General features: G+C 43.2%; 1 protein-coding gene across 1 annotated transcript; it reads right to left on the bottom strand.

The window, feature by feature from the left end:
- Positions 1 to 451: 451 nt before the first annotated feature.
- Positions 452 to 9,559, bottom strand: LOC149858183 (G protein-coupled receptor 83-like). Its single transcript, XM_090059874.1, has 4 exons — positions 8,332 to 9,559; positions 5,693 to 5,818; positions 2,338 to 2,471; positions 452 to 1,740 (listed from the first exon to the last, which is right to left on the bottom strand). The coding sequence occupies exons 1-4, from the start codon at positions 8,710 to 8,712 to the stop codon at positions 1,116 to 1,118; spliced, it is 1,266 nt and encodes a 421-aa protein (XP_089916000.1). The 5' UTR covers positions 8,713 to 9,559; the 3' UTR covers positions 452 to 1,115.
- Positions 9,560 to 23,700: the final 14,141 nt, after the last annotated feature.

Genomic DNA, 23,700 nt, shown 5'->3' with positions numbered 1-23,700 from the left:
CCAAGCGGGCAGGATTCAAAGGTTAGACACTTACAATCATTGACAAAAAAAACAGGGTTAACAAAATATAAAACACAAACAGAAGAACAAACAATACTAGTAGGTGAAATATAAAAAAGGCACAAAATGCAAAATGTCAAGTGACAAGGAAATATAAGGTCTAGGTACCTGGAGGGGGAGAAAATACAATGGCCCTTTTTCACTGCAAGAAGACTTGCTTCTTGTTAGCTCACTCACCCCAAGTCACTTCAGCTGGGACTTAAACCCAGCTTTCCCACACGGTAGGCAGGAACACCACCACACAGCCACCACTGCTGGGGCTGCTCCAGCCTGCAAGGGGGCTTGACCCTCCTGGAGCCCCGGCCTCACATTGAGCTGCCCGGCCTCTGACTGGAGGAGCTGGAAGCAGCGCTGGGAACCCCTCAGGTCGCTGCTCAGATCCTTGCTGGAGCAGAGGGAGCCTCTCCTGCTGGCTACAGCCTCTCCCAGGGGATCCTGGAGCCCAGTGGGGGAGCCTCTCCTGCCGGCCACACGCTGTGCTGCTGAGGGTCCCACTCCTGCCTGCAGGTCCTGGTCTTTCAGGCTCTTCTGGGGCAACTGCTCCCACCCCGCTGGCTCAGCTCTTGCCAGCTTTGTGAAGCTCCTTCCTTGTTGTCCCTCACTGGTCCCTCCTGAGTCAGCCCACGCTGGCCCTTTTATCCCCCTCCCGGTGACCCAAGGGGCCAATCAGGGGACATGGGGGCGGGAGGGGGGAGAGTCTCTGGGGGCTGATTGGTGCGGAAAGGGAATCCCAAGTCTTCCAATCATCTTTTGCCCTTTCAAAACCCTTGGGCCAGGTCACTGCCAGCCAGCCCGTCACAAGTACATCATTAATACATCAAAGACATGAAATCCTTTCATTTGCTAGTTTTTGCTCTTAAATAAGCTGCCACCCAAAAACCTATGTAGTCATAATTAGGTCCGCTCTTACCACTACAGTCCACTGATCCATGATTCCGTGTTCCATTACCCAGGCCTCTGGTAGCTCTTGATTATGATTGCAGTTTAATACAAATGCATTCAGTACACCAAACTCTCAAGATGTAGGGACTCTGTTTGCCCATCAGTTCAGTGGTTTAGTTCCCTGTTACAATTGGCTGGACACTGGATATGTCTGTCTTTGCAGAGTTCCTTTCAGAAGGTGACCTTGCTTTCTGGGAAGAGCTGTTTCTTTTATAGTGACAGTTCTCAACCCAGGCATGCCTAAAAGGAGGGGAGATGGACTGAAGCGCATGGCTCTGAGCTGCACTCTTCCGCTTGCACACGCAGAGCAGGGACTTGAGCTCCGAACGGAAGCTCTCATTCAGCCAACAGTAAATGAAAGGGTTGTAACAGGTGCTGCTCATGGCAAACCAATGGAAAGCAAAATACAGAGCATTGTTGCTGTGGATGGCCCTACTGGAAATGAGCACTAGGTAGCAGTTTAGTGGGAACCAGCAGACAGCAAAGACCACCACCACCACCATTAGCATCTTCAGTGTCATCTTCTTCTTCCGCTGATGAGCATAGTATTGCTCCATGGTGATGTCCCCAATGGCATTCCTCAGCCAGAGCTTCTTGGCCACCATAGTGTATGTGATGGAGATCACAAGCAAGGGCAGCACATACAAAAGTACAAATGTAGTCAAGTCCAGATACTTCCAGAAAAGATCGGCAGGAGGAGGGAAGCTCGGAAGACAGACCGTTCGTATAGTTCTGTTCCTGGGGCACAGAAGGAGAAAGAAACGGTTATCTCCACACCCAAAAGCACATTGTACAAAGGGAACAAACACCTTAGAACAAGCTACAAATGAGCTGAGCTGATACAATAAATAGAAAGAAAATGACTTCCAATTTACAGGTTAGTGCTCCTTTGATTTACACTTTCAATCCCATTTGGGCTAAAGAGTAGATTGTATTTATGTATTTAAACATGTTTTTAAGGCCTTGAAACAAAAGGAAAAAAACACACCTCTTTTCATCTCTGCCTGTGCTTCTCAGGTCTAATAGAGATAATTAAAATGAATCTCCACCTGTGATGCCTGATACCAAAATAGTACAGCCCTGAGAAAGTAACAGTGGAGCAGACTTAAGAGAAAATGAAAGTTTCTTTCTTGATCTTCACTGTTCATGTAAGAGAAATGTGAGGTGAAGACTCACTGTTCAGATGATAAAAGGCAAAGCAGGTATTTCAGGTTCTTTCAGTTTGGATGTCAGATGGTTTTAAAAACAGAGCAAAAGTTGTAAGTCTTTTTGCACTTTCTGGTGGTTAAGTTGAGAGAGTCATTTAAGAACACCATACATCTTTATACATCTTACCCGATATAAAATTTTGCTAGGTTCTGATAGATCGCGTGGGGCAGAGAGAAACAGCTGGCCATAACCCAGATTATAATGATGCAAATTCCTCCTTTCACAATGGATATCCGTGGTTTCAGAGGGTGCATTATAACCTAAGGAAGACAAAGAGTTTGGAGGATTTAAAATTTTCTCTTTGGAGACGAATGAGATGCAGGCTTTAAACACAAATCCCAGTTTAGCCTTCCTGCAGTGACAATAGCAGACCTCATTGTTCAAAGCCAGAGTAAATCTACAAAGTGATGTATCACAGTGGTGAACTAGCCCTTTCCCATGGATCATTTGAATTCAGACCTGCTAGCAGAGACAGAGCCAAATTCAGCATAGATGTAAAGCCTAGTGCAAGTTGCAAGCCAAAGGGTTGCTCCTGTTCCTGCTGAAGTGAATAGCCAAGCAATTTATTGAGAAAATAGATTATGCCTTAAGTGTAAATGCGGTTCAGGTAATGTGCATCACATCAGCATCCAGTGGATGGATAAGACAAGTGTGACTTGCACTAATTTGATAACTGCAAGGACCAAGTACAGCTTCGAATTTAAATAGTTACAGCTTTCACTGAAACCTACCTTACCTGAATCAGGGCTGTAGTTGGTGCTGGCAATGAGTTGGGGTGGGGAGGATTGCTTTATCTTCTTATCATTCCTGCTGAAGGAGGCTCAAGGGAAACTTGTTCTAGTCCCCTGGACTGCTGTTTTTTCAAATGCTCATATAGTACCACCTCCCATAAAAGACTGACATAAGGTTTCCAGCAGCAGGATCTTGAGAACTGAGCTCAGGGCTCCATGTGAAACTTGCCTTGCTACTGACTCCAAATGGGGCCTTGATCAGGTTGCCTCACTTCTCTAGGCCTCACTTTCCCCATCTGTGAAATGGGGAAGTAATATCTAGTATCTACATCACATGGCTTTGAAGAAAAACAAGCAGTTCATAGAGTGCCTGGGAATAAAGCACTATATACCCGCTAATTAGTTGTATGCAGTGATAGCTAGCAAAGCAAGGAAACACTCAGTGCCAGCAATTAACATGGCTCCTGAGACATGAACAGTTAGAAAACCCTTGAACAATCCAAAGTATGTGGCTTATTACATTAAATTGTGAAACTATATATGAAAAATGGCTAATAGTAATATAAGCCCTCACATTGAACATATATTATTCCACCCTCCAGTAATTTCTTGATTACCTTTTCTAGTCTAATTATAAATATCCACTTGATAGAGCTTGTACCACTTTACTTGAGCATCTGCTTCATATTCTGATGCATTCTAGAATTAGAAAACACTTCCTGAGATAAGTTAAATTTTCCTTCATGCAGTTGTATCCCCTCACTCCTAGACCAAGCCTCTTGGGCCATATTATAGATTTCGTAGCAACTCACTGGTATTCGAGAAAGTTATGATGCCTGCTTTTAGTCAAAGTGACACTTTTGAACAGCTAGCATGGCTCTGTAATTAGACTAAGATTATATTTCTTATTTCCTTAAACCTTTGCAGTCTTTGATCATTTCAATACAGAATATATGGTATTTCAAAACATATTTCTTGTGAAATGGCAAAGGCTTTGCTTTAAAGAACTATGCTGCTGTCTCTTCTAGTGTCTGAAAGATGAGTAACAAGCTTTAAAGGTAAAAAAGTATATAAAATGCGGATTCTAGCAATGGCTTGAATTTTTTTTCATGACAGATGGAGCATATGGCAGGGAATCTGAACATTTTGCAGGGTCTGTCATCATTTGGAATTTCATTTGACTTTAATATTTGTCAAATGAAATTTCTTTTCATTAAGAGCTGTTAACAGCTATGCCAGCTGTGCTGGAAAAAAGGTGCAAGTGACATCTGCAAGTATACCTCATACAATTTTCAATCGCAATGAATAGTATTTATGGCTAAAAAGGATCAGATGCAGTCAATCAAATGCTAAATTGTATTATTAGTCCTAAAAGGTAGTAGAATTACAATGTTATTGCCTTATGCAACAGAACTGAACAGATTTTCTCATATGTATTTGAAAAGAGAAGGATATTTGTGGGGAGCAAAAATTACCCACCACTTGGTAATTAACCACAAATGAAAAATTAACCATAACTGAATGTACACAAAATGGTATCACCTTCAGAACTGCTAGATTCAAGCATTCAAAATTCATGGGTCAGGCCACAAAGATTTATTTTTAAAATAGATTGCTTTCCTGTTTTTGAATCTTTTGAGAGTAACCAGCTCATGTTTTTAAGCTTGTCTCCTTAACCAAGGGGACTATATATATATGTTTGTTTGTGCTGATGTAACACTCACACACACACACAAACGTGAATGTACACACATTCATTCATACATGTATACAAGTGTGTATATATGCATGTGTACATACACACACATTCTTACATATATATGTACTATACACACACATTCATCCATATATAAATGAATATATGTGTACATAGCTATATATGTGAGTGTGTGTGCGTGTATATGAATATGTGTGTGCTACATTCATACAACTAAACATATATAGTTCTAGTCCATATGGTTAAGAAAAGCTTAAAAATTTAAGATGGTTACACTCTTTCAAATATTCTCACATTTCCTTAGAATATCTTTTGAGGAAGGTACTGTTACAGACATGAAAAGAGCACCAGACTTCCTGTAAGCAATTTACATTCATAAAAACTAACAGGATGAATATAAGAAGAGGTGAATGCTTTGAAGGAGAGATTAGTAGACTGGGAAAGTCTCACAAGGACATTAGTAGAAGTTTTATATTATATATATATACTAACGAATTGCCTGTCAAGAATGACCGAGGGGGGAGGGGACACTGAGGGGGGAAGCTTGCTAATCCTAACCCTAACGCCTCCCCCCGAACCCCCCGTGCCCCTGTTGCCTCCCAGGAGCTGGGGGTTAGGGGGAAGCTTGCCCTGCTGTCCCCTCCGTCCCCCTCTGCTAGCACCCCATGCCACCACTACCTCCAAGGAGTAGGGCCTGCCCCCCGCCCCGCTCTGTCCCCACCATCATGGCAGTGCTCCACCGTACCACCACCAACTCCTGTTCATAACATACTTGGAGCACTCCAATTGGTTGTTTCAGTAACCAATCAGAGTGCTCCAAAAGTGTTATGGACAGACAGACAGACAGACTAAGCCCTTTATTTTTATATAAATATATATATAATACTTCTGCCAATGTCTTTGTCAGACTTTCCCAGGCTAGTATATAGGCTGAGATTCTTGCAAAATCACAGGATTCTAGATGCCGAAGTTTGAAGGAAAGCACCAAATGTTCTAGGAAATGCAGGGATGCTTTGAGTTCAGAATTACCTACCTGGTGTCGATCCAGTGCAATAGCTGCAAGAGTGAGCACAGACACGTGGACAGAGCAGTATTGAACAAACCGGCTTATATGGCACATCAGCTTTCCAAACACCCAGGTACTGCTCACAAAACGCACCTAGAGGATAGACAGCATTTAACCTCTTGGGGCATGTCAAGTATGGATTACAATAATGTGTATCAGGGAGGGCAAGAAGGAGAGGAAAGAAATAGTTCAACAGGCAAATCAATCTCATACAATTGGGTTTGAAAACCAAAATAACCTTTGAGGAAAGTATTGTTATGGACATGAAAAGGGCACCAAACTTTCCATAGGGAATTTACACACCTAAAAATTAAAAGGATGAACAGAAGAAAAGGTGAGTGCTGACTTAATATTGAGAAAGCCATTTTGAAGGTGAGATTACTAGGCTGAGAAAGTCTCACAAGGGCATCGGTGGCAGTTTTACTATTTGGGATATTTAAAATTGGCTTCCAATGGCAGGGAGCCAGAAGGCAGGACAGAGTAGCACCTTGTAAACTAACTCATTCAGCGGAGCATTAGCTTTCGTAGGCTACAGCTTACTCCATCAGATGCTAAAGGTAGAGGGGTTTGATTATGCATTGGAAGAGATTGCAGTAGATGGCACTGAGTAACTATTCCCTGTAATTGTATTACTTTTCTTTTTGCATCTGGGTTTATGTAGTGTATGAAAACAATGGCAATCTAATCCCCTGGCAAATACATATAAACGCAACAAATACAGCAAATGAAGCCCTGGGGAGTCTGCTGTCTGATATTCCACCCACTACCCACAGCACAAAGGCAGCAAGTCCCCCTGAAACAAACTTACTTAGGGATCTTAAGGAAGAAAGACAGCATGCCTAGTTTCCATAGGAAACTAATGTCAGTACAGTTCTCAGGACAGAGTGTCTCCATTTCCTTCAGTCTTAAGTCATACATCAGACTAAGAGACCACTGTCTCCCCTTGGGTCCTGGGAGAAAGAGGGGTTTATCATCCACAGCTATAGCCACTCTTTAGGGGATATTTTAGATGCTGCATGCCAAGCCCTGCACCCCGTGGTTATTGTATGTATGAGTGTACGGGTGAAAAACAGAGACAGAGAGAGAGGGAAGACAGACTGGCTGTGAAGCAATGAGAACAAGACAAACTTAGTATGTATGCACAGGGAGAAGGTAGATTAGTGTGTTCCTTCCTTGAGCTGGGGAAGCAGAAATACTTGTATTTTGTTTCTTTGTCAATAGAGAAGGGGATAGAGAAAGCAAGATGCAGTGTGGGTATTGCTTACATTGCCTTCAAAAACTTGTGCACGCAGAGCCCTCTCTCAGAAATGCATATGTACAGTCTCACCCCCACACATGCAAACTGTCACACCTGCATTTTGTAACTGGCAGAAGTCCTAGTCCTGACACATTTCCAGATTATTTTTCCACGGGGGCTTGGGGCTTCGTGGTTTCCCCTCCTCCACGATCTCTGGCTCTGACCACCTCTGTACAGTGGATTCCTCCTCTTGGAATCACTTTGGAAATGGTGATTTGATTCTGGTAACTGGCTGATTCCATTAAAAGGAGACCTGTTTTTTTAAGAACACAGATACTCCCTCCTTCCCCACAGCCCCTGGCCCTGCTCATGCCCCTCACTCCCCCCTACAGCCTCCCCCCAGCCCTGCTGTTGCCCCTTGCCCCCCACCCACAGCCCCCTGGCCCCTCAGCTGTGCCAGACGGGGCCCCCAGCTGCCAGGGCTACAGGGCCAGGGGCCCAAGTCTGCAGCCCCCTGCCCGCAGGAGAAGGCAGTAGCTGCTGCAGCGGGGTGGAGCCCTGCTCCCCACCTTCTGCTGCCTCCTGCAGGCTTGGGTGTGGGGGGTGAGGCTAGCTCCCCAACACGACACGCGCTCCCAGAGGGGCAGGGGAGGGGGCTGCACCCCCTGATCTGTGCATGAGGTGGGGATGGGGGCAGGCATGGGGAGTCAGGGCAGCAGAGGGGGGTTGTGCCCCTCAAAAGTACAGCTCCTGCAGTCCCATGGCACTCCCCACTGGGGCCCCAGCCCTGCCCAACTCCCTCCTTCCCTTCCTACAGGGGCTCAATTTCCCCCCTCCCTCCACTTACCCGTGAGAGCTGCTCTCCAGGCTGCCTGTGGCAATGTGCATGTACAGTACATGCACACGGTGCCCTTGGCTAACTCCCCTCCTCCTGCTCCCTCCCAACCCCCTGCCGGCCAGATCTCTATCAGCTTGCAAAAAGCTCCTCACAAAACTGCAAAATCCCCAAGCTTCTCCAGTAAAATGATTCCCAAACCCAAAAATTGTAATTCTAATTTGAGCAATTTTTACATGTAATAATATACAAATGGTGTTGGTTTTGCCATATTGAGTCAAATAAGCAGCAGATTCTATTAACCAGCAATTCTATAGTGTGGAATCCACTGTATAACACTTTCTGGCTTTACACTTTTGCACAGAAGTGCACGTGTACTTCAAAGCCAGTGGCAGCCTTCAGCAAAGAGAGGTGGAAGGTGCAAGCAGTGGAGAGCAAGGTGCATAGTTAGTGTGTGGTGTGTGAATGTGAATAAGGGTGTGCCAGAGAGGGTGTTGCCCATCCTCACTGTGGTGGGGGTGCGGCACTGCTTACCAGGGTAAAGGGTGTATTCAATATGGTGATCATGATGTCCGCAACAGCCAGGTTGACGATGAAGAGGCTGGTGGCTGAGTGCATCCTCTTGTTCTTGATCACCACGTGGCAGACCAGGATATTTCCAAAGAGTGAGATGCAGATGATCACTGAATAGGCCACAATGAGCAGTGCCTTCACTGTCCGGCTCTGGGACTCCCCTTCATACCTGGTGCTGCTGTCAAAATCCCCTATGTCATCCAGATCCAAATCACCGTGGAAAAATGAAGACTGGTTGGGAAAGCCATAGAAGGCAGAGAAGAAGTTAGTGCCATTGTGATCCTCTGACCTCCAGAAGGGCTTGGAGATGTACTGCAAGGGGAACCAGAAGTGTCTGCCCATGGCTTGGAAGCAGAGGTAAAGTTCTGATGAATAAACCCTCCGTTAAGACCCGTTTCTCTTGTTGCCTGGGGGAAGCTGAATCCAATGTGATTTTCGCTTTGTCCTCTCCTCCTTGGACAGCTCAGTTCTGAGGCTGCAGGCAGGGAAAGGGGAACTCTCAGGTTTGCTTTTTCAAAATTCTTCTATCTGCTGCCAACTCAGCGGATGCACTCTCTCTTCATCCTTTGCCAATTTAAGACCCGGGCTTTATCTCCAGGTGTGTGAGGCAGAGGAAGCAGCTGCCATTTTTTAAAAAAAGAAGCCCCTTTGTCCTGTGTGCAGGGTCTGACTCAAATGCCCAGCACACTGTTTCTGACTTTAGAAAGGGATCTCACTTAATGTGTCCCTTTTGCATTTCTTTCCACCTCTTCTCCCCAATGACTCGCTCTCTTGACATCCCACATAATCCTTTCATCTGTTAAATCTCTGTATCCCCACCTGCTCTCCTGGGCTTGTCAGATTCAGGTGACCCAGTGCCAGTCTTTTCACTCCTTTCTTTCCTTCCAAGCATCCCCAAGCTCCACACTGAAAGCTGCTTTGCTGTGTTAGTGAGTGGTCCCTGCTTTCCCTGATATATCTGCAGCATGCCAGATGACTGCATATACAATAGCCAATAGTTTCTTCTCCTAGTCATTGCCGAGGTGTGTTACAGCTCCAGAAAGAACGGAGGGGAGGGTTTGACAATTGTAAATACTAGCAGAGTTACAAACAATGTGGAGAAATGATGCTTCTTTTATCATTTCCCTCTCTCCCCCTGTTCCCCCCACACCACCACGCACAGGAACTACATGGGGCAAAGTATCTTGACTCCAGCATCCTATCCATGCTTCCTTTGCAGAGTTCAGAGTCAAAGAGCAGATTCAAAGCTTTCTGCCTGCAGAGAGTCTGCTGTTTAATGCCTGACATTGTCCCTGTCCCAGGCTCCCGAGGGACTGAGCAAAGTGTAAGAAGTGGAGTGGAATCCAGCGGAAGAGATGGCTTGAGGGCAGCTATTAGGAGGAAACATTATGATGGGAGGATGAGCTACACAGTCAGAGATAGGGGGTAAAATGGTAACAAATAGATTTCTTGAACCAGACTTGTGGGGCTGAGGACATTTGACACAGGCAGCCTCTGCCCCCCGCACCAGAACCACAAAGACTCCCTGATCCCACTGCTTTGGGGAAGAGCTGAGAAATGAGGCACACTGAGCTGAGGGCAGCAGGGTTTGGCTTGAGCAAAACTTTTCACAATTCCCCAAAAGAGGAAGTGAAACTGGTCACAGCTAGGCTGTTTTGGGGATGAGCTGAGAAATGAGGCATGCTGAGCTGAAGGCAGCAGGGTCTGGCTTAAGCAAAACTTTTCACAATTGTTGAAGCATTTTTCCTTCCTGATTTGGGAACCCTTCCCGCCCTGCCCCCAAATCTCAAGAAATATTTGCAAATCCATGGAAAACCAATTGGTCTGGGTCAATCCAAACGTTTCCTTTGTATCATTTTGACACACTTCTTTTTCATTTTTGTTCTTTTATCTTAGTTCTGCATCTAGCCTAATTTTATAAATGAAATCTTGTTTGCAGCCAGAAAGCAGGAATTGTTCTTTTGCAAAATTTCAGCATGCTGCAATTGAGTAATATTGAACTTTTGCATGCAATTTTTTTCGTGAAAAACTTGCCCAAACCAACTCTCTGACCCCCAAAACATTGTGTTTTGATGAAACGTCTTGGATGAACAAGAAAACCATTTTGTTGAAAAGTTCCCGTAGATATGCAGCTTAGTTCTTCATGCCCTCCAGATCACAGGGATCCCTTTTGACTGAGCGAAGTATAGCCAATGGCTAAGTTCTGAGGGGAGGTGAATCCTTCTGATTCAACAATTTTCTCACTGAAGGGAGAGACCTGCTAACTTCTACCTTTGGCATCTACAAAGTCCTTCCCTTTGGAGCAAGGAAATCAGAAGGAAGCAAAACAGTGCCTCACCTCCCCAACAAAATACTGTCAAGGCAGAGAGGTTGTTTCATTGTTCTGGACTTGGCAGGATCCACTTTAGCCTTCCATCCCTTTTGTAGATTCAACAAACATGGGCATACATGAATGAGAAGAACTAAACAGCAACATCTATTGTAGAGCAGTAGGCAAGCCTCTACAGCAGTGGTCACTAGGGCTGTGCAAAACAGCACCATTTCGTTTCTACCTCCATTTCACTGTTTTGACAGGACAGTGTTTTGTTTTAAGTTTCATGTTATGTTGAAAGCACTCTTCTGTTTCATTTTGTCGACACTATTTTGCTGTTTTGATGATTTTTTGACATTTTGCCCATAGGCTATAACAGGGAAGCATGAACCTGCCTATAACTTTGACATTCTTTGACATATTTAGATGAAAGCAGCAGGAATGGTACCACCTTCTGTGGGCATGAAGTCTGCCAAGCTTCAAGGAGATAGGTATAGGGGTTTCTGGGAAACTGCACCTCAAAATCTTGAAAGCAAAACTCATGTCACTTGTAAGTATGAAGGCACAGGGGGTAAAAACAGAGGTCCTGGTAGTCCCTGATGATGCCACACAGCCTGCCAAGTTTCAAGGAGATGGGTGAAGGGGTTTCTGGGAAACTGCACCTCAAGGTGCTGACAAGCAAAACTTGTGACGTGTGACTGTGTGTGTGTTAAGGTGCACCCTCATTGATGCTGGGCCCTCTACATGACACAGTAGCGTGCCCCAATGAGTCTCCTCCTCCCCTACAGTCTCATCCCAGTCCACCACTTTAAATGACAACAAAATAACTTAGTGAGCAGCAGCACAACAGCACCAGCAGCATCTCAGGCAGCCAAACTGTGACAGCCTTTCTTTCCTCTCCTGCAGGAGCTTCTTCTCCAGCAGCTCCCAGAGAACTCTCCCTGCCAGCCCCAGCCCGGGGACTTAGATGTGCCCAGGGCCCTGCGTCCTTCCAGTCAGGTGCTACGGGTGTTGGTCTAAGGACATGGCACTGGCAGACAAGGTTCTTTGGGTCAGTCTGGTATCTTTTAGCAGACCAACTGAATAGTTACAGAAATATATCTTAGCAAGGTTTCAGGTTGAAAAACCCTTCATCAGGCTGAGAAAGCACCTGCAGTTGGTGTGTGCAGTGGTGTCCCACAGGGGTTGGTGTTTGGTCCAATACTTTTCAACATTTTTATTAATGATTTGGATGTGGGGGTGCAAAGCTCACTGGCCAAGTTCGCAGATGTCTTCAAGTTATGGGGAAGTGCGGTCATGCTTGAAGAGAAGCTACAGGTACAGGCAGACCTAGACAGGCTGGCAAATTGGGTGGATCAGAACCAAATGAAGTTCAACATTGAGAATTGTAAAGTGCTCCACTTTGGGACGAACAACCCCCAACACACCTACAGGCTTGGTGGCCCCAAACTGCCTAGCACCACGAATGAAAGGGACCTGGGGTGAATAATAGATCACAGTATGAATATGAGCTGGCAGTGTGATGCTGTAAGCAGTAGGGTAAATAATACTCTAACATGCATCAATCGATGCAGCTCCAGCAAAGTCAAGGAGGTGATTCTTCCGCTCTACTCAGCGCTGGTGAGACCGCAGCTGGAGTACTGTGTCCAGTTCTGGGCACCCCACTTTAACAAGGACATGGACAAGCTTGAGAGAGTCCAGAGAAGAGCCACTCATATGATCACAGTCTTACACAGCAAGCCATATGAGAAAAGGCTGAGGGATTTGGGACTCTTCAGCCTGAAGAGAAGAAGTGTTAGAGGGGACCTGGTAGTGGCTTACCACTACCCTAGAGGAGTACATCAAGGGCTTGGTGAGCAACTGTTCACCAGGGCACCTGAGGGGAAAACTAGGAGTAATGGCCACAGACTCCTGGAAGATCAATTCAGGTTCAACATTAGGAATAACTTCTTCATAGTCAGGGTGTCCAGGCTGTGTAATAAGCTTCCTCCAGAGGCGGTGCAATCACCTGTGCTGGGAATCTTCAAAAGGAGACTGGACAGTCACCTTGCTGGGGTCACCTGACCCCCCAGTTATCTTTCCTGCTTGGTGCAGGGGGCTGGACCCGATGGTCTTTCAAGATCCTTTCTGGCCTGACAATTTATGAATCTCTGATGGAAGGAGAACTCTCTTGTTTTGACTCCTCCTCTGGAGAGTTTCTCTGTGCCCAAACAGCACTGTTATGTGTAAAGGAGAAGATGACAGTGTTATACATATCCTGGTTCTTTGTATTTGCTGTCCTCTGTATAAGCATTGTCTGGCAGTCTAAAACACTTAGCTGCACAATATTGTAATATTTGTTTTGTTTTCCTCTGTGGTTGGAAGGTTTCTATGTGCAAAAAAGCTGTGTCTGGGGGTGGTGAGACCATCACAACTCCAACCTTGGAAGCAGAAATGTTACTGTTCACCCACTCAGCAGCAAAAGAAGATGAAAATTTACCCACTGGCAGAGGTGCTGCCTTGTTGTGGAGCTAGAAAGATGGAATATGGCTCAGCTGAGATCCTCTGGACCCCCCAGGTAACGGGGCCAGGAAATAGGGCCCAGCTTAGCTTCCTCTCAGCACCTTGCTTGGACCATACAAATAACAGGTGTGGGACAGAGATTTCTATATTTAGCTCTAGGATCTCTTATAGCTACCTGGTGATGTTATGAACACCTTTTGCATATTAATTTCATAGTAGGAAACCAGCCCAGGGACAAAAGGAGGCCCTCTAATGCTTGCTGCTAGCAGCTGCTCCATTGTGACTATCTGGCTTGTAAGGTCATTGCTGCAGGGCATACATTGGTTTATGTGTTAGCACAGAACTTGCACAATGAAATCACCGGTCTTGATTGAGGCATCTGAGGTCTACTCAATTGCTATTGGTAGTCACACCACAGAGAAAAATCAGTCCAATCAGACCAACCCACCAATGGTCTGGGAAAAGAGTACAGTACTATCACCTCTGACAAATGGTTAGTTTGTATTAACATTCACATTCCTCTCTTAAGATGTTCCCAGTTGAGTTCCAGGGATTTAGCTGAGTGATTGTCACTTAGAATAAATGATACATAGAATTTCTCCTGTCTTTCTTCCTATCTAGAATATTTCTGAAAAAAATCATTTTTAAACACACTAGCAACTTGGGATCTGAAAACTGAAGAAAATTTGCAGTCCAGAACAAATGAATGTTGTCTCTCTCTCCATTCCTCCGTGTTTGAGCTGTGTGAAGTTTGGCAGCAAAGGGATTATTTTCCACACTGTTGACCCTGTGTGTCGTTATGCATGAGCAACATCTACCAGGAATAACACCTCATATATTTGGTCTGTTGGTCTGTTGGCTTTTAAGTACTTGCTACAAAGAATAACGTTAGGCCTCAGAATCTAATCCCTGGGAAGGTAGCTGTTTCCTCCAATATCCACAAAAATTTAAGAATAAGAAGGATGTGGGATTACTATGTCAAAAGACAAATAACTCTAATCTCTTTGTAAACTCATTTCATTTACAGAGAGAGCAATCAGAAATGGCACACCAGGTGACAGGCTGGACCTTGCACTGTCCTTTAAGAGGTCAAATGTGTTATGGGCAGTTTTGGCTCCTTTAGAGGAGGAGTGTGTGTGTGTGTGTGTGTGTGTGTGTGTGTGTGGCCTTGAAAAAACTGGGTCTTTCTTGCTGGAATGTTTCAGTCTGAAGTTGCTAGGTGCTGTGAAGCAATCTGATAACCTGCAGATGCTGTGTTAACTCACTGAAATTAGTCCTCTCTCTAGCTAAAGTAATATATTGCTATGGGAAATGCCCCCGCCCCATTCCCCTCTCTCCCCCGTGTTTGAACAAGGACAGATACTGATTTACACCAGCAAAAAACTATAACTCCACTGTAAACAATGCAGTTATACCTACTTAAAATACCAGCTGAGGTACTGGTCCTGAATGTGAGCCTATTTTAACTGATCCTTTTTCCTTATATTAGCTATGGCTTTACTTACATTAGTGAAAATTAGGATAAGTCTATTGCAACAACGGTGATACAACAGTGTGAGATCAGAACCTGCCTCTGACAAAGGGAGATGGTGACAGTTTTCTGCATGTGTTTTCTTCCAGGTGGTCATTCTTTTGATACATCCTGACAATTTGGGGTGTACAGTTGTTTTCTGGCCACATCTCGAGTTCCCTGTGAATATCCATTAGGTTCCCTGTGAGGAAACTTCTCAAAAGCAACTGTGTCACTGCATCATATCTGTTAACCAGAGTCACTCCTACGTACTGCAGCTGTTACATATTAAATGACCTGCCTTTTATCTGACCAAGCAAGAAAAAATAGCTAGAAAAGCACCATCTTCTGTAGACAGTGAGACTCCATTCTCAGCGAGCCTTGGGTCTTAAGACAAACCTGGAACGGATAATGCCGGGGACTGGTAAAATGTGCACAGCTATTCACGTCTCATTCCGGACCACAGTGACCAAGAGTCATTGCAACCTGGTGCCTTGTTCAGCAATGTTAGATGGTAAGCTCCTTGTGACTTGGACCACCTTTCTATGAATATACCGTATTTTTTCAGATACAACACATACCTTTCCCCCCCAGTATCAGTCCCTCAGAATTAGGGTATGTATTTTAAGCAGGGAGGCTGTTTTCCTCTCTGGAAAAGAAGCCAGTCAGGACATACTGCATGCCATTCAGTTGCCAAGATAGCAGAGTCCTATGTTAACCCTCTCACAGTCATAGGGTATGAACAGAGCCCTGCATAATGGAGCCTGATCTTGTACTGGGGCTTCTAGACACTACCACAATTATAAATAAATACTTAGAGGAATAAGAAGTTGTTTCTTTAGTACAAACACCATCAAAAACACAATTGTTACCTTGGCCATAAGCCTCAGAACACAACTATGGGCAATGGGCTTTTCTGGGCAATGTCCACTCTCAGCCCAGATAAGGGATCCCCAGGTCAGAGGTGAAGTGAATATTACTGAATTGACATAAATAAATAAATAAATAAATACTGTAGACATCCCTTTGAAAAGAACCTGTATTTCTAGACCTTACGAGCTCAAGGATTATTTGTTATACACATATATTTGCCTCACATCTCTTCCCCCATATTGAACTTCATTATAGGGTAAATTTAGTAAAACGGCACTTTGATGTGCATACACAAAACAGATGATTTTGAAATGTACTTTACAACAAATACATGTAAATTGCTCAGCAGGCTGTACGGATTTCAATTAATCTGTCAAAGGTTCAAGCACTTTCACAGCAAACTGGTTTTTTTGCAACAATCATTATCCAGTTATAACAATTCTGAATGGTTCTCTAGTTGTCACTAAATCTACATCATATGTCAGAGCTTAACACTGTTGCTGCCTGTTTCCTAAGCATTATTTATTTATTTATTCAATGTCCACGTGGCCCTTTCCAACAAAGGCTCAGGGCATCTTATAGTAAGAGACAAAATAACTTAAAACAAAAACTCCTTAGATTATATCTTATTTAGCTTTGCTTGATACATACTTGCCCAAGGGAGAAGGTATCAATGCAATAGCACAAGGAAGATATGAATGCATTTTTATGCTATAAAGAGATGCAAAAGGTCAAACTAATATTGTTTGATATCACCAAGATTTATTTTGCACAGTAGGTGCCATTTGAGAAAACAGGGAAACGTTCTGTTTCAGATTAAATGGTTGACATTTCAGAATAAAAATATTTTGGAAATCTTCATTGCAGGAGAATGTGTTCAGTACTTTATCATTTTGCCCTGTTTCAGGACAACAGCAAATGTCAAAACATTACAGTTTTTCATAGAATTGAAATTTCATTTTCTCAATAGATCTATTAAGAACCAGTGATGGATGAACCCCAACATAATAAGAAAAACATCTTGAAAAATCAAATTGTTCTCATGGCCAAGCAGATAGGCAGAACAAAAACCAAAAAATAAAAGCACTTTATTATCATTGCTTTAAAAAACCCTCAACATACATTTGGCTGAATATTAACAAAGGTTCAGATTTGTTCTTATGTCATCTAAATTCTCACTTTCCAGTGCAGTGCATAGGTAATTATGTTGGAAAGTCTACCTTGAAATGTACACAAATGTTTTAAAATATGGCCTTGTGTCTTGCTATACTTGCTGAACAATTAGCTGTGGATATAGTTTCATCTTCTTAGGAAGTTTAAAAGATTTCATTCAGATGTTCTTTGAATGGACCCATTCTCAGAAGATAAAAACATAAGAACGGCCATTTACTTGGTCAGACCATAGATCCATCTAACCCAGTATCCTGTCTCGCACAGGGGCAGAGAGTAGAGGCTGAGGGGGAAATTGGTCAGGGTATGTCCTGAAATGTCCATCTGTTGTTTCTCTCCCATTGCAGCTTCTGCAGTTCGGAGGCTTAGGAAGTTTTGATTCAGAAGCTGCACCCTGTCTAGTCCCTATGGCTGAACCTTTCCTCCACAAATTTTTCCAGTCCCCTGTTGAACTGGATTAAAGTATTAGCCTCCACAACATCTTGTGGCAATTAGCTCCACAATCATTACGTGCTTTACGAGTTGCTGTACATGCTTTATGAATCCAGCCACGTCATCTGGATGTCCGACTCCAGACCCCCAAAGCAAGTTTTATTCTCCCAGCTCACATGTACACTCAAGAGGAGGGCAGAGAAAGTGCTTCAAGGACATCCTCAAGACCAGCGTGAAAAAATGCAACATTGCTATCAACTCGTAGGAGACTATTGCCCGGGAGCACCCCAGATGGAGGAAGAGTCTGCTGCAAGGATCTCAGTACTTTGAAACCTTATGACAACAACAGGAAATGAAAAAGTGGGAGTGGCAGAAACAGCACGTTGCAGACCGAATCAAGAATCTGGAATCGCACACCACCCATAGATAAAACAATCATGGAAGACAATCATCCTTGACTGTGAGGCATTGCCAAAGAAGAATATGCTTTATGAAGAACTTCCTTAGGTTAGTTTTCTACTTGCTACCTAAAAGTTTTGTTTTATGTCCCCTACTTGTAGTATTGTGAGGGATAGTAAAAGAGAGCATGTACATCATTTTTGTTTAACTTCTTTCTAATCCCTGGACTTTTTAACAAACTCTTTGGCATTTTCTCTAGCCTAGTATTTACAGAGGCAGGTTGTCTCCTGGCTTGCATAGCTGTGTGAGACAGACTGTGGCCATTTATTTGCTTGGGCCATCTACTCTGCAGAGAGGATCAGTGCTTCTGAGGTTGCTATGTGCCCTTGCCCTGCACTAATGGGCAGGAAAAGATGGCAGGTGGACAGAGCATTGGCTCCAGCTGTTGCATTTCACCACCTGGTGGAGCTACGCTCTTGCTCTGGGGGTGGGTGTGACATGGGGGTGGGGGAAGAAGTTCACTGTACAAAGCATTTTCTTAGTGAAGAGAGCTTCCTCTGAAGCAAGGGAGACTCCAGAAGGTTGTGACTCAATATCACAATCTGTCTTCTTGCTTGCTGCAGGGCCTGCACAATGTTCTGCACCCTGTTTAGGGCTTCAAGCAAAGCCACAACTGTCTCCTAAATTTTTTGAATGAATAATTCCTGTAGATGCAGCCTGTAGATTATATGTGGTTTTTTTCCCCTTTATCCATCCACTACCTGTGTTACATGGCTGGTCACCTGTGTAGTTTTTTTTTCTTCTCCTTGACTGGATGATGGAAGTGTTTTAAGTGAGAAATGAGCAAATGACAGATAACAACCCTTAAATCATCTGGGGCACAAATATTCAACAATATGTCCTGATATAATGTATGAACTTTCATGAGTTGCTTTTTTCCAGATACTCAGCAGTTGTTCCCATGAACACTCAGTCATATAACTCCATAGATCACAGTGATCTGAATTATGAGGGGGGAGGATGGTTATTCATGAAAATATTCACTAGTTTGGTTTTGTTTCTTTGTTTTCTTAAGCAACAGCAAGCTCTTCCCTTATCCCTTTTAATACTGTCTCTTCCAGTTAATAAATTGGGAGAGCGCAATCTTTTGGGCAAGAATCAACATGGGAATGTGGCCTGAGCTGTGAACATGAATAAGATCTGTTTTGACTGAGTCACTGAACTTGTTCATTTCATGGAGAAGAATCAACAATGTTCTGCTGACATATTTTTAATAGCTGACAAAGGCAAGTCAGATAATTCCTCAGTTGATTTCACTATATGTTGATATATTACATAAAGCATCTGTATTTAAGATTGCCTGCTTCCACACTTTAATTGAAATGGATGTGAAGTAAATGGTTTCTCAAGATGCGATTCATCTTCATTATCTGATAGTGCTTAAGTACAAGCCAAATAATTATGATTATCTGTCTCTCATTTCTAGGCTAGGCCCATCTTTAAAGTAGTGTTTACATCTTTTAACTATCTATTTCTTCAGGAATTAGAGAGATGGTACCACAGTGGGTCTAGTGATTGTTTTGAAAATAATTTTAAACTGTTTATTTAAAAGAAAAATCTAGCTTGAAATTTAAAAATCAGCTTCTTAATCAGCTTCTTAATGTTGGACCAGAATCTCATCTTACCTACAGTGGTATAAATGAGAAGTAATAGAATCATAGAAAAGGTGGATAGGAAGAGACCTCAGGAGGTCATCTTGTCCCCAGTAGATCATCCCAGCCAAGACTTTGTCTAGCTGCATCTTAAACACCTCCAAGGATGGAGATTCTACAGTCTGTCTGGGGTACCCTGTTCCAATGTTTTACTACCCTCCTAGTAAGAAAATTCTTCCTAATATCTAAACTAAACTCCCTTGCTGGAACTTGAGACCATTGCTTCTTGTTCTGTCATCTGCCATCACTGAGAACCAGCTCCATCCTCTTTCAAACCCCACTTCAGGTAGCTGAAGGCTGCTCATATAATCCCCTCTCAGTCTTCTCTTCTGCAGACTAAATAAGCCCAATTCCCACAACCTCTACTTTATAAGTCATGTCCCCCAGCCCCCTCACCATTTTCATTGTCCTCCGCTGGGCTCTCTCTGATTTGTCCACATTCTTTCTATAGTGGGGGGCCCAAAACTGGACACAGTACTCCAAATGTGGCCTCACCAGTGCTGAATAGAGGGGAATAATCACTTCCCTCAATCTACTGGCAACACTGCTACCAATGCAGTCCAGTATGCCATTAGACTTCTTGGCAACAAGGGCACACTGCTGGGTCATATTCATCTTATTGTCCACTGTAACCTCTAGGTCCTTTTCTGCAGAGCTGCTGCCCAGCCAGTCAGTCCCCAGGCTGTAGCGGTGCATGGGATTCTTCCGTCCAAAGTGCAGGACTTTGCACTTGTCCTTGTTCAACCTCATGAGATTTCTTTTGGCCCAATCCTTCAATTTGTCTAGCTCACTCTGAATCCTAGCCCTACGCTCCAGCATAACTACTATTCCCCCAAGCATGGTGTCATATGAAAATTTGCTGAGGGTGTACTCCATGCCATCTTCCAAGTCACTGATGAAGACATTGAACAAAACCAGCCCCAGGACCAACCCCTGGGCTCTCCACTTGATACCAGCTGCCAACTAGACATTGAGCCATTGATTACTTCCCTCTAAGCCCAGCGCTCTATCCAGGTTTCTATACACCTTATGATCCATCCATCCAGCCCATATTTCCTTAGCTTGCCTGTCCTCCATGAGGTGAAGCCAGACCGGGTTGCCCTATGCCCCATCTGCATATAAAGTTTTGGAGGATGCCAGTACTCATGACAATAAAACCTGGTTTCAGTCATGAGAAGGGGGCTAATCAGCACATAGATCCTTTTTTGCGGGGGCTGGGGAAGGTGGTTTCTGGAGTACACAGACATAGTGAGTAGTGCTGAGCTGTGGAATAGCTTTAAATGCTGTTGACTCTGCTGCGGCCCAGTCTAATGAACTATGTGGTAAATCATGAGACTTTTGGTTTTGGACTAATATCAGGCATAATTTATACTCTGAGGTGCTACTTAACAATGTGTTTATGGAGCATCTGTGCTAAAACAGGCAGCAGTTTCAAAAAAAGTAAAATATATCACTTTGGGATGAACTAAGTCTATGGGTACTATAGGCAAATTTCTGTAGCTATGTTTATTTCAAGGTCAGTTTTTTCAAATTTACTCTTCACTTTCATGTGCTAGCATCTAATGGGGGTAGGGGCTGCAGAAGGAAGAAACTGAGGGAGGCAGAGGGCAAAGGGGCTACCTGAGCCCCCCCGATTTATTTTCCCTTCTGTAGTAGTGGCAAGAGGACAAATTCAAGACAAACCTCCAGTAATTAGATTCTATATCTGGAAAATTATATCAAATGTATACACTTTCCAAATATACAACCTAATTGTTGGGGGGTCATAATATAATCATGGTCATCTTATATGGTAGTAAATATGGTAGCACTGAAGATTAGGATGAAAGTGAATTGACTGTGGTTTTTAGAAGAACTGCATAGCAGTGGACTATACCTATGCTTTGCTAATCCTAGAGCCATAGAAAGGTAGGGCTGGAAGTCATCAAGTTGCACTCCTTGCTCAGAGCAGGATCCTGCGAGGATGGAGATTCTACAACCTCTCATGGTACCTGTTCCAATGCTTGTCTAGCCTCATAGTGAGACAGTTCTTTCTAATATACAACTTTTATGTCTCTTGCTAAAATGTAAGCCCATTCCTTGTCTTGTTCTCTTCACCGAAGAGAATAGTCTATCAGCATCCTCAGTATAATCACCTGTGAGGTATTGGAAGACTATTACTAAATCCCTCCTCAGTCTTTTGTGTCAGCTAATAGTCATTTAATGTTCATAATCATTACAGCCACACTCAAATGGTTAAAAATGTGCCATATAGCTCAATCTGTTGCAAGCAAAAGTGTTGTTATATCAACTTTTCTGCTTTTCAATGAGAAAAAAAAATATTTTAGTATGTCATGCATCAAAATTTTTTTCACTTAGCTGTGGAACTCAGCTCAGCTCCTGAGTCAGAATGTCATCGCATGGGTGTCAGTCAGCAGCAAGCATGACATGATGAAGAAGATGCTTTCATTACATGCTAAATGAATCTGTAAAGTTGAATATCCTTTCTGGCCCCTTGAGGTTTTCAGCTGTCATTTTAATAAGTTATGTAAATTGAAGAGAGAGTCTACAAATATAGATTGCATTGGAAATCTGTTACATTAAGTATTCTCCTTATCAGAAAGTTCTTAGTGTACTTAAAAGGATTGTTTTTCTCTCCAACAGCTATTCTTTTACTCTGCTTATCTCTTTCTTCCTTCATACTCTGTCTCTGGTGCTGAATACTGATCCGCAGGACTCAGCTTGTAAATGGAAACTTTTTTCAGTTCTGCTTGAGAAAAAAACAGGTAGTTTGAAGATGCTCGCACACAGCCAAACATAATGTCAAGCCATTTATCGCTCTGCTGCAGAACTTATGGTGAAAATCAACAAAGAACCATTAAAAGCATCGTAGAGACCTTCCTCTCGTATGAAATTTCCTGAGGAGGATGTATCATAAAATAGGGGACAATGAGTCAGTGTGGCCGAACTCCTGGCTGTGATCAAAATATGCAATAGAATACTGAAATAGTTTCATCTGGCTGAACGAAGTGAGTTATAGTTTAAAAAAAGAAAATGTTCAACTATACCAGTTGATGGAACACATGAAACCTGTGTCAAGAGAGGTAGTATTTTCTATTCTTTCTACAGTGCTAATAGAAAGGAAATGTATAGGCTAGAAGTGCCAGATCTAATGGAGAAACCTTCCCTCAATTGCCTGTCTCACCAGCTAACCCCACAAAAGATTTCTGATCACTAAGTATCCATGATGACTAAAGCAGAATTCAGCTATCTTCTACTTCTATAGAAATTCTTCCTTGGTCTTTTTAATTGTTGCACTTATTTAACTGGCTGTTTTTATATCTTAAATCAATACAAATCCAAAACAACAATAACATATATATCAAATTAGATACCCCTCCTTTTCCCTTTACAGATGCACAACACATTTTTAAAGACATCCTTAAAATGCACGTTCTGAGAAGTTACAGGTGTGACTCAGAACATGAAGGCTGAATTAGGGTGAAATCTTAGAGGACTGTTTAGGAAATTTCCATTAAGACTGAATGACCCCAACAGTACATTGTTCTTACAACAAATGCCATAGAGCTCAATTTTGCAAAATGTTTGAAATGCCAACATGCTATTATTTCCAAATCAAAATGACATATATCTATATATTTGCTTTAGTTTGCTATATCATGTAGATCTGGCTAAACATCTAACTCACAACTAACTAAAGCCCAGACCTATGTTTAAAAATAGGGAAAGGACTGCAGTGTTTTTCCATGTGACTTCATGGGGCTGGGAACATCTACAAATCAGAGCTGGAGCTGCCACCTGCTGAGTTGTTGAATCCCTGTGGTGCTGTTAATTACCCAATGAAGGTTTGGGATTATGCCTTTATTGGACTATGGGCTAAACTCTCCCTACCAATACAAATGCAGGGGAGCTCCACTTAGGTTACACTGGTGTAACAGAGAACAAAACATCTGAGAAGTGCCTTCAGGACACTTGGCACCCTGAACACCTGCATTGCTTGTTCTAGAATTTAATGATGTGTTTGCATGCTTTCCATCTAACCAAGGACTATGGAGCATGTTCTGCTGCACTGTCTTCAGTGGGGTGTCTCTTGATTTAGATTTGTCTGAATAAGATAAGAGAGACGGGAGTTTGGCCTTTTGTGTGCTCAGGGCCTTCTCTCAATCCTCTCACAGGTTAAGTACTGCGCAGCAGGAATCCAATATACTTAACCCACTGGCAGCTCCAGATTTGATCTGCAAATGCCCGGGTCCTTCTTAAAGTCACAGGCCTTTTCATACAATCCCCAATTTGTAAGTGGGACCTTTTTAGACACAACCTAGTTTTTGGTTTTTCTGAGGGCAGTTTGTCTTATATTTGAGAGGAAAATCATGATAACTTGCTAGTCTGAAATAACAGCATTTGCCTGCACTTCAGTCTTA

The sequence above is a fragment of the Crocodylus siamensis genome, chromosome 8, assembly GCF_052110815.1.
Source record: "Crocodylus siamensis isolate JL-2025a chromosome 8, ASM5211081v1, whole genome shotgun sequence".
Lineage (NCBI taxonomy): Eukaryota > Metazoa > Chordata > Crocodylia > Crocodylidae > Crocodylus > Crocodylus siamensis.
The sequence above is the reverse complement of the archived record's forward strand: the minus strand, read 5'-3'. Positions and strand labels throughout refer to the sequence as shown.

Bases quoted from the DNA above. Each gene is read 5' to 3' on its own strand.
- LOC149858183 (XM_090059874.1), bottom strand. From the start codon at position 8,712: ATGGGCAGACACTTCTGGTTCCCCTTGCAGTACATCTCCAAGCCCTTC. The intron at 2,472-5,692 runs GTAGGTAATTCT...TGTCTTCCTTAG, and splicing joins TTGCACTGGATCGACACCAG to GTTATAATGCACCCTCTGAA. The intron at 1,741-2,337 runs GTAAGATGTATA...TCTGTGCCCCAG, and splicing joins CTAGCAAAATTTTATATCGG to GAACAGAACTATACGAACGG.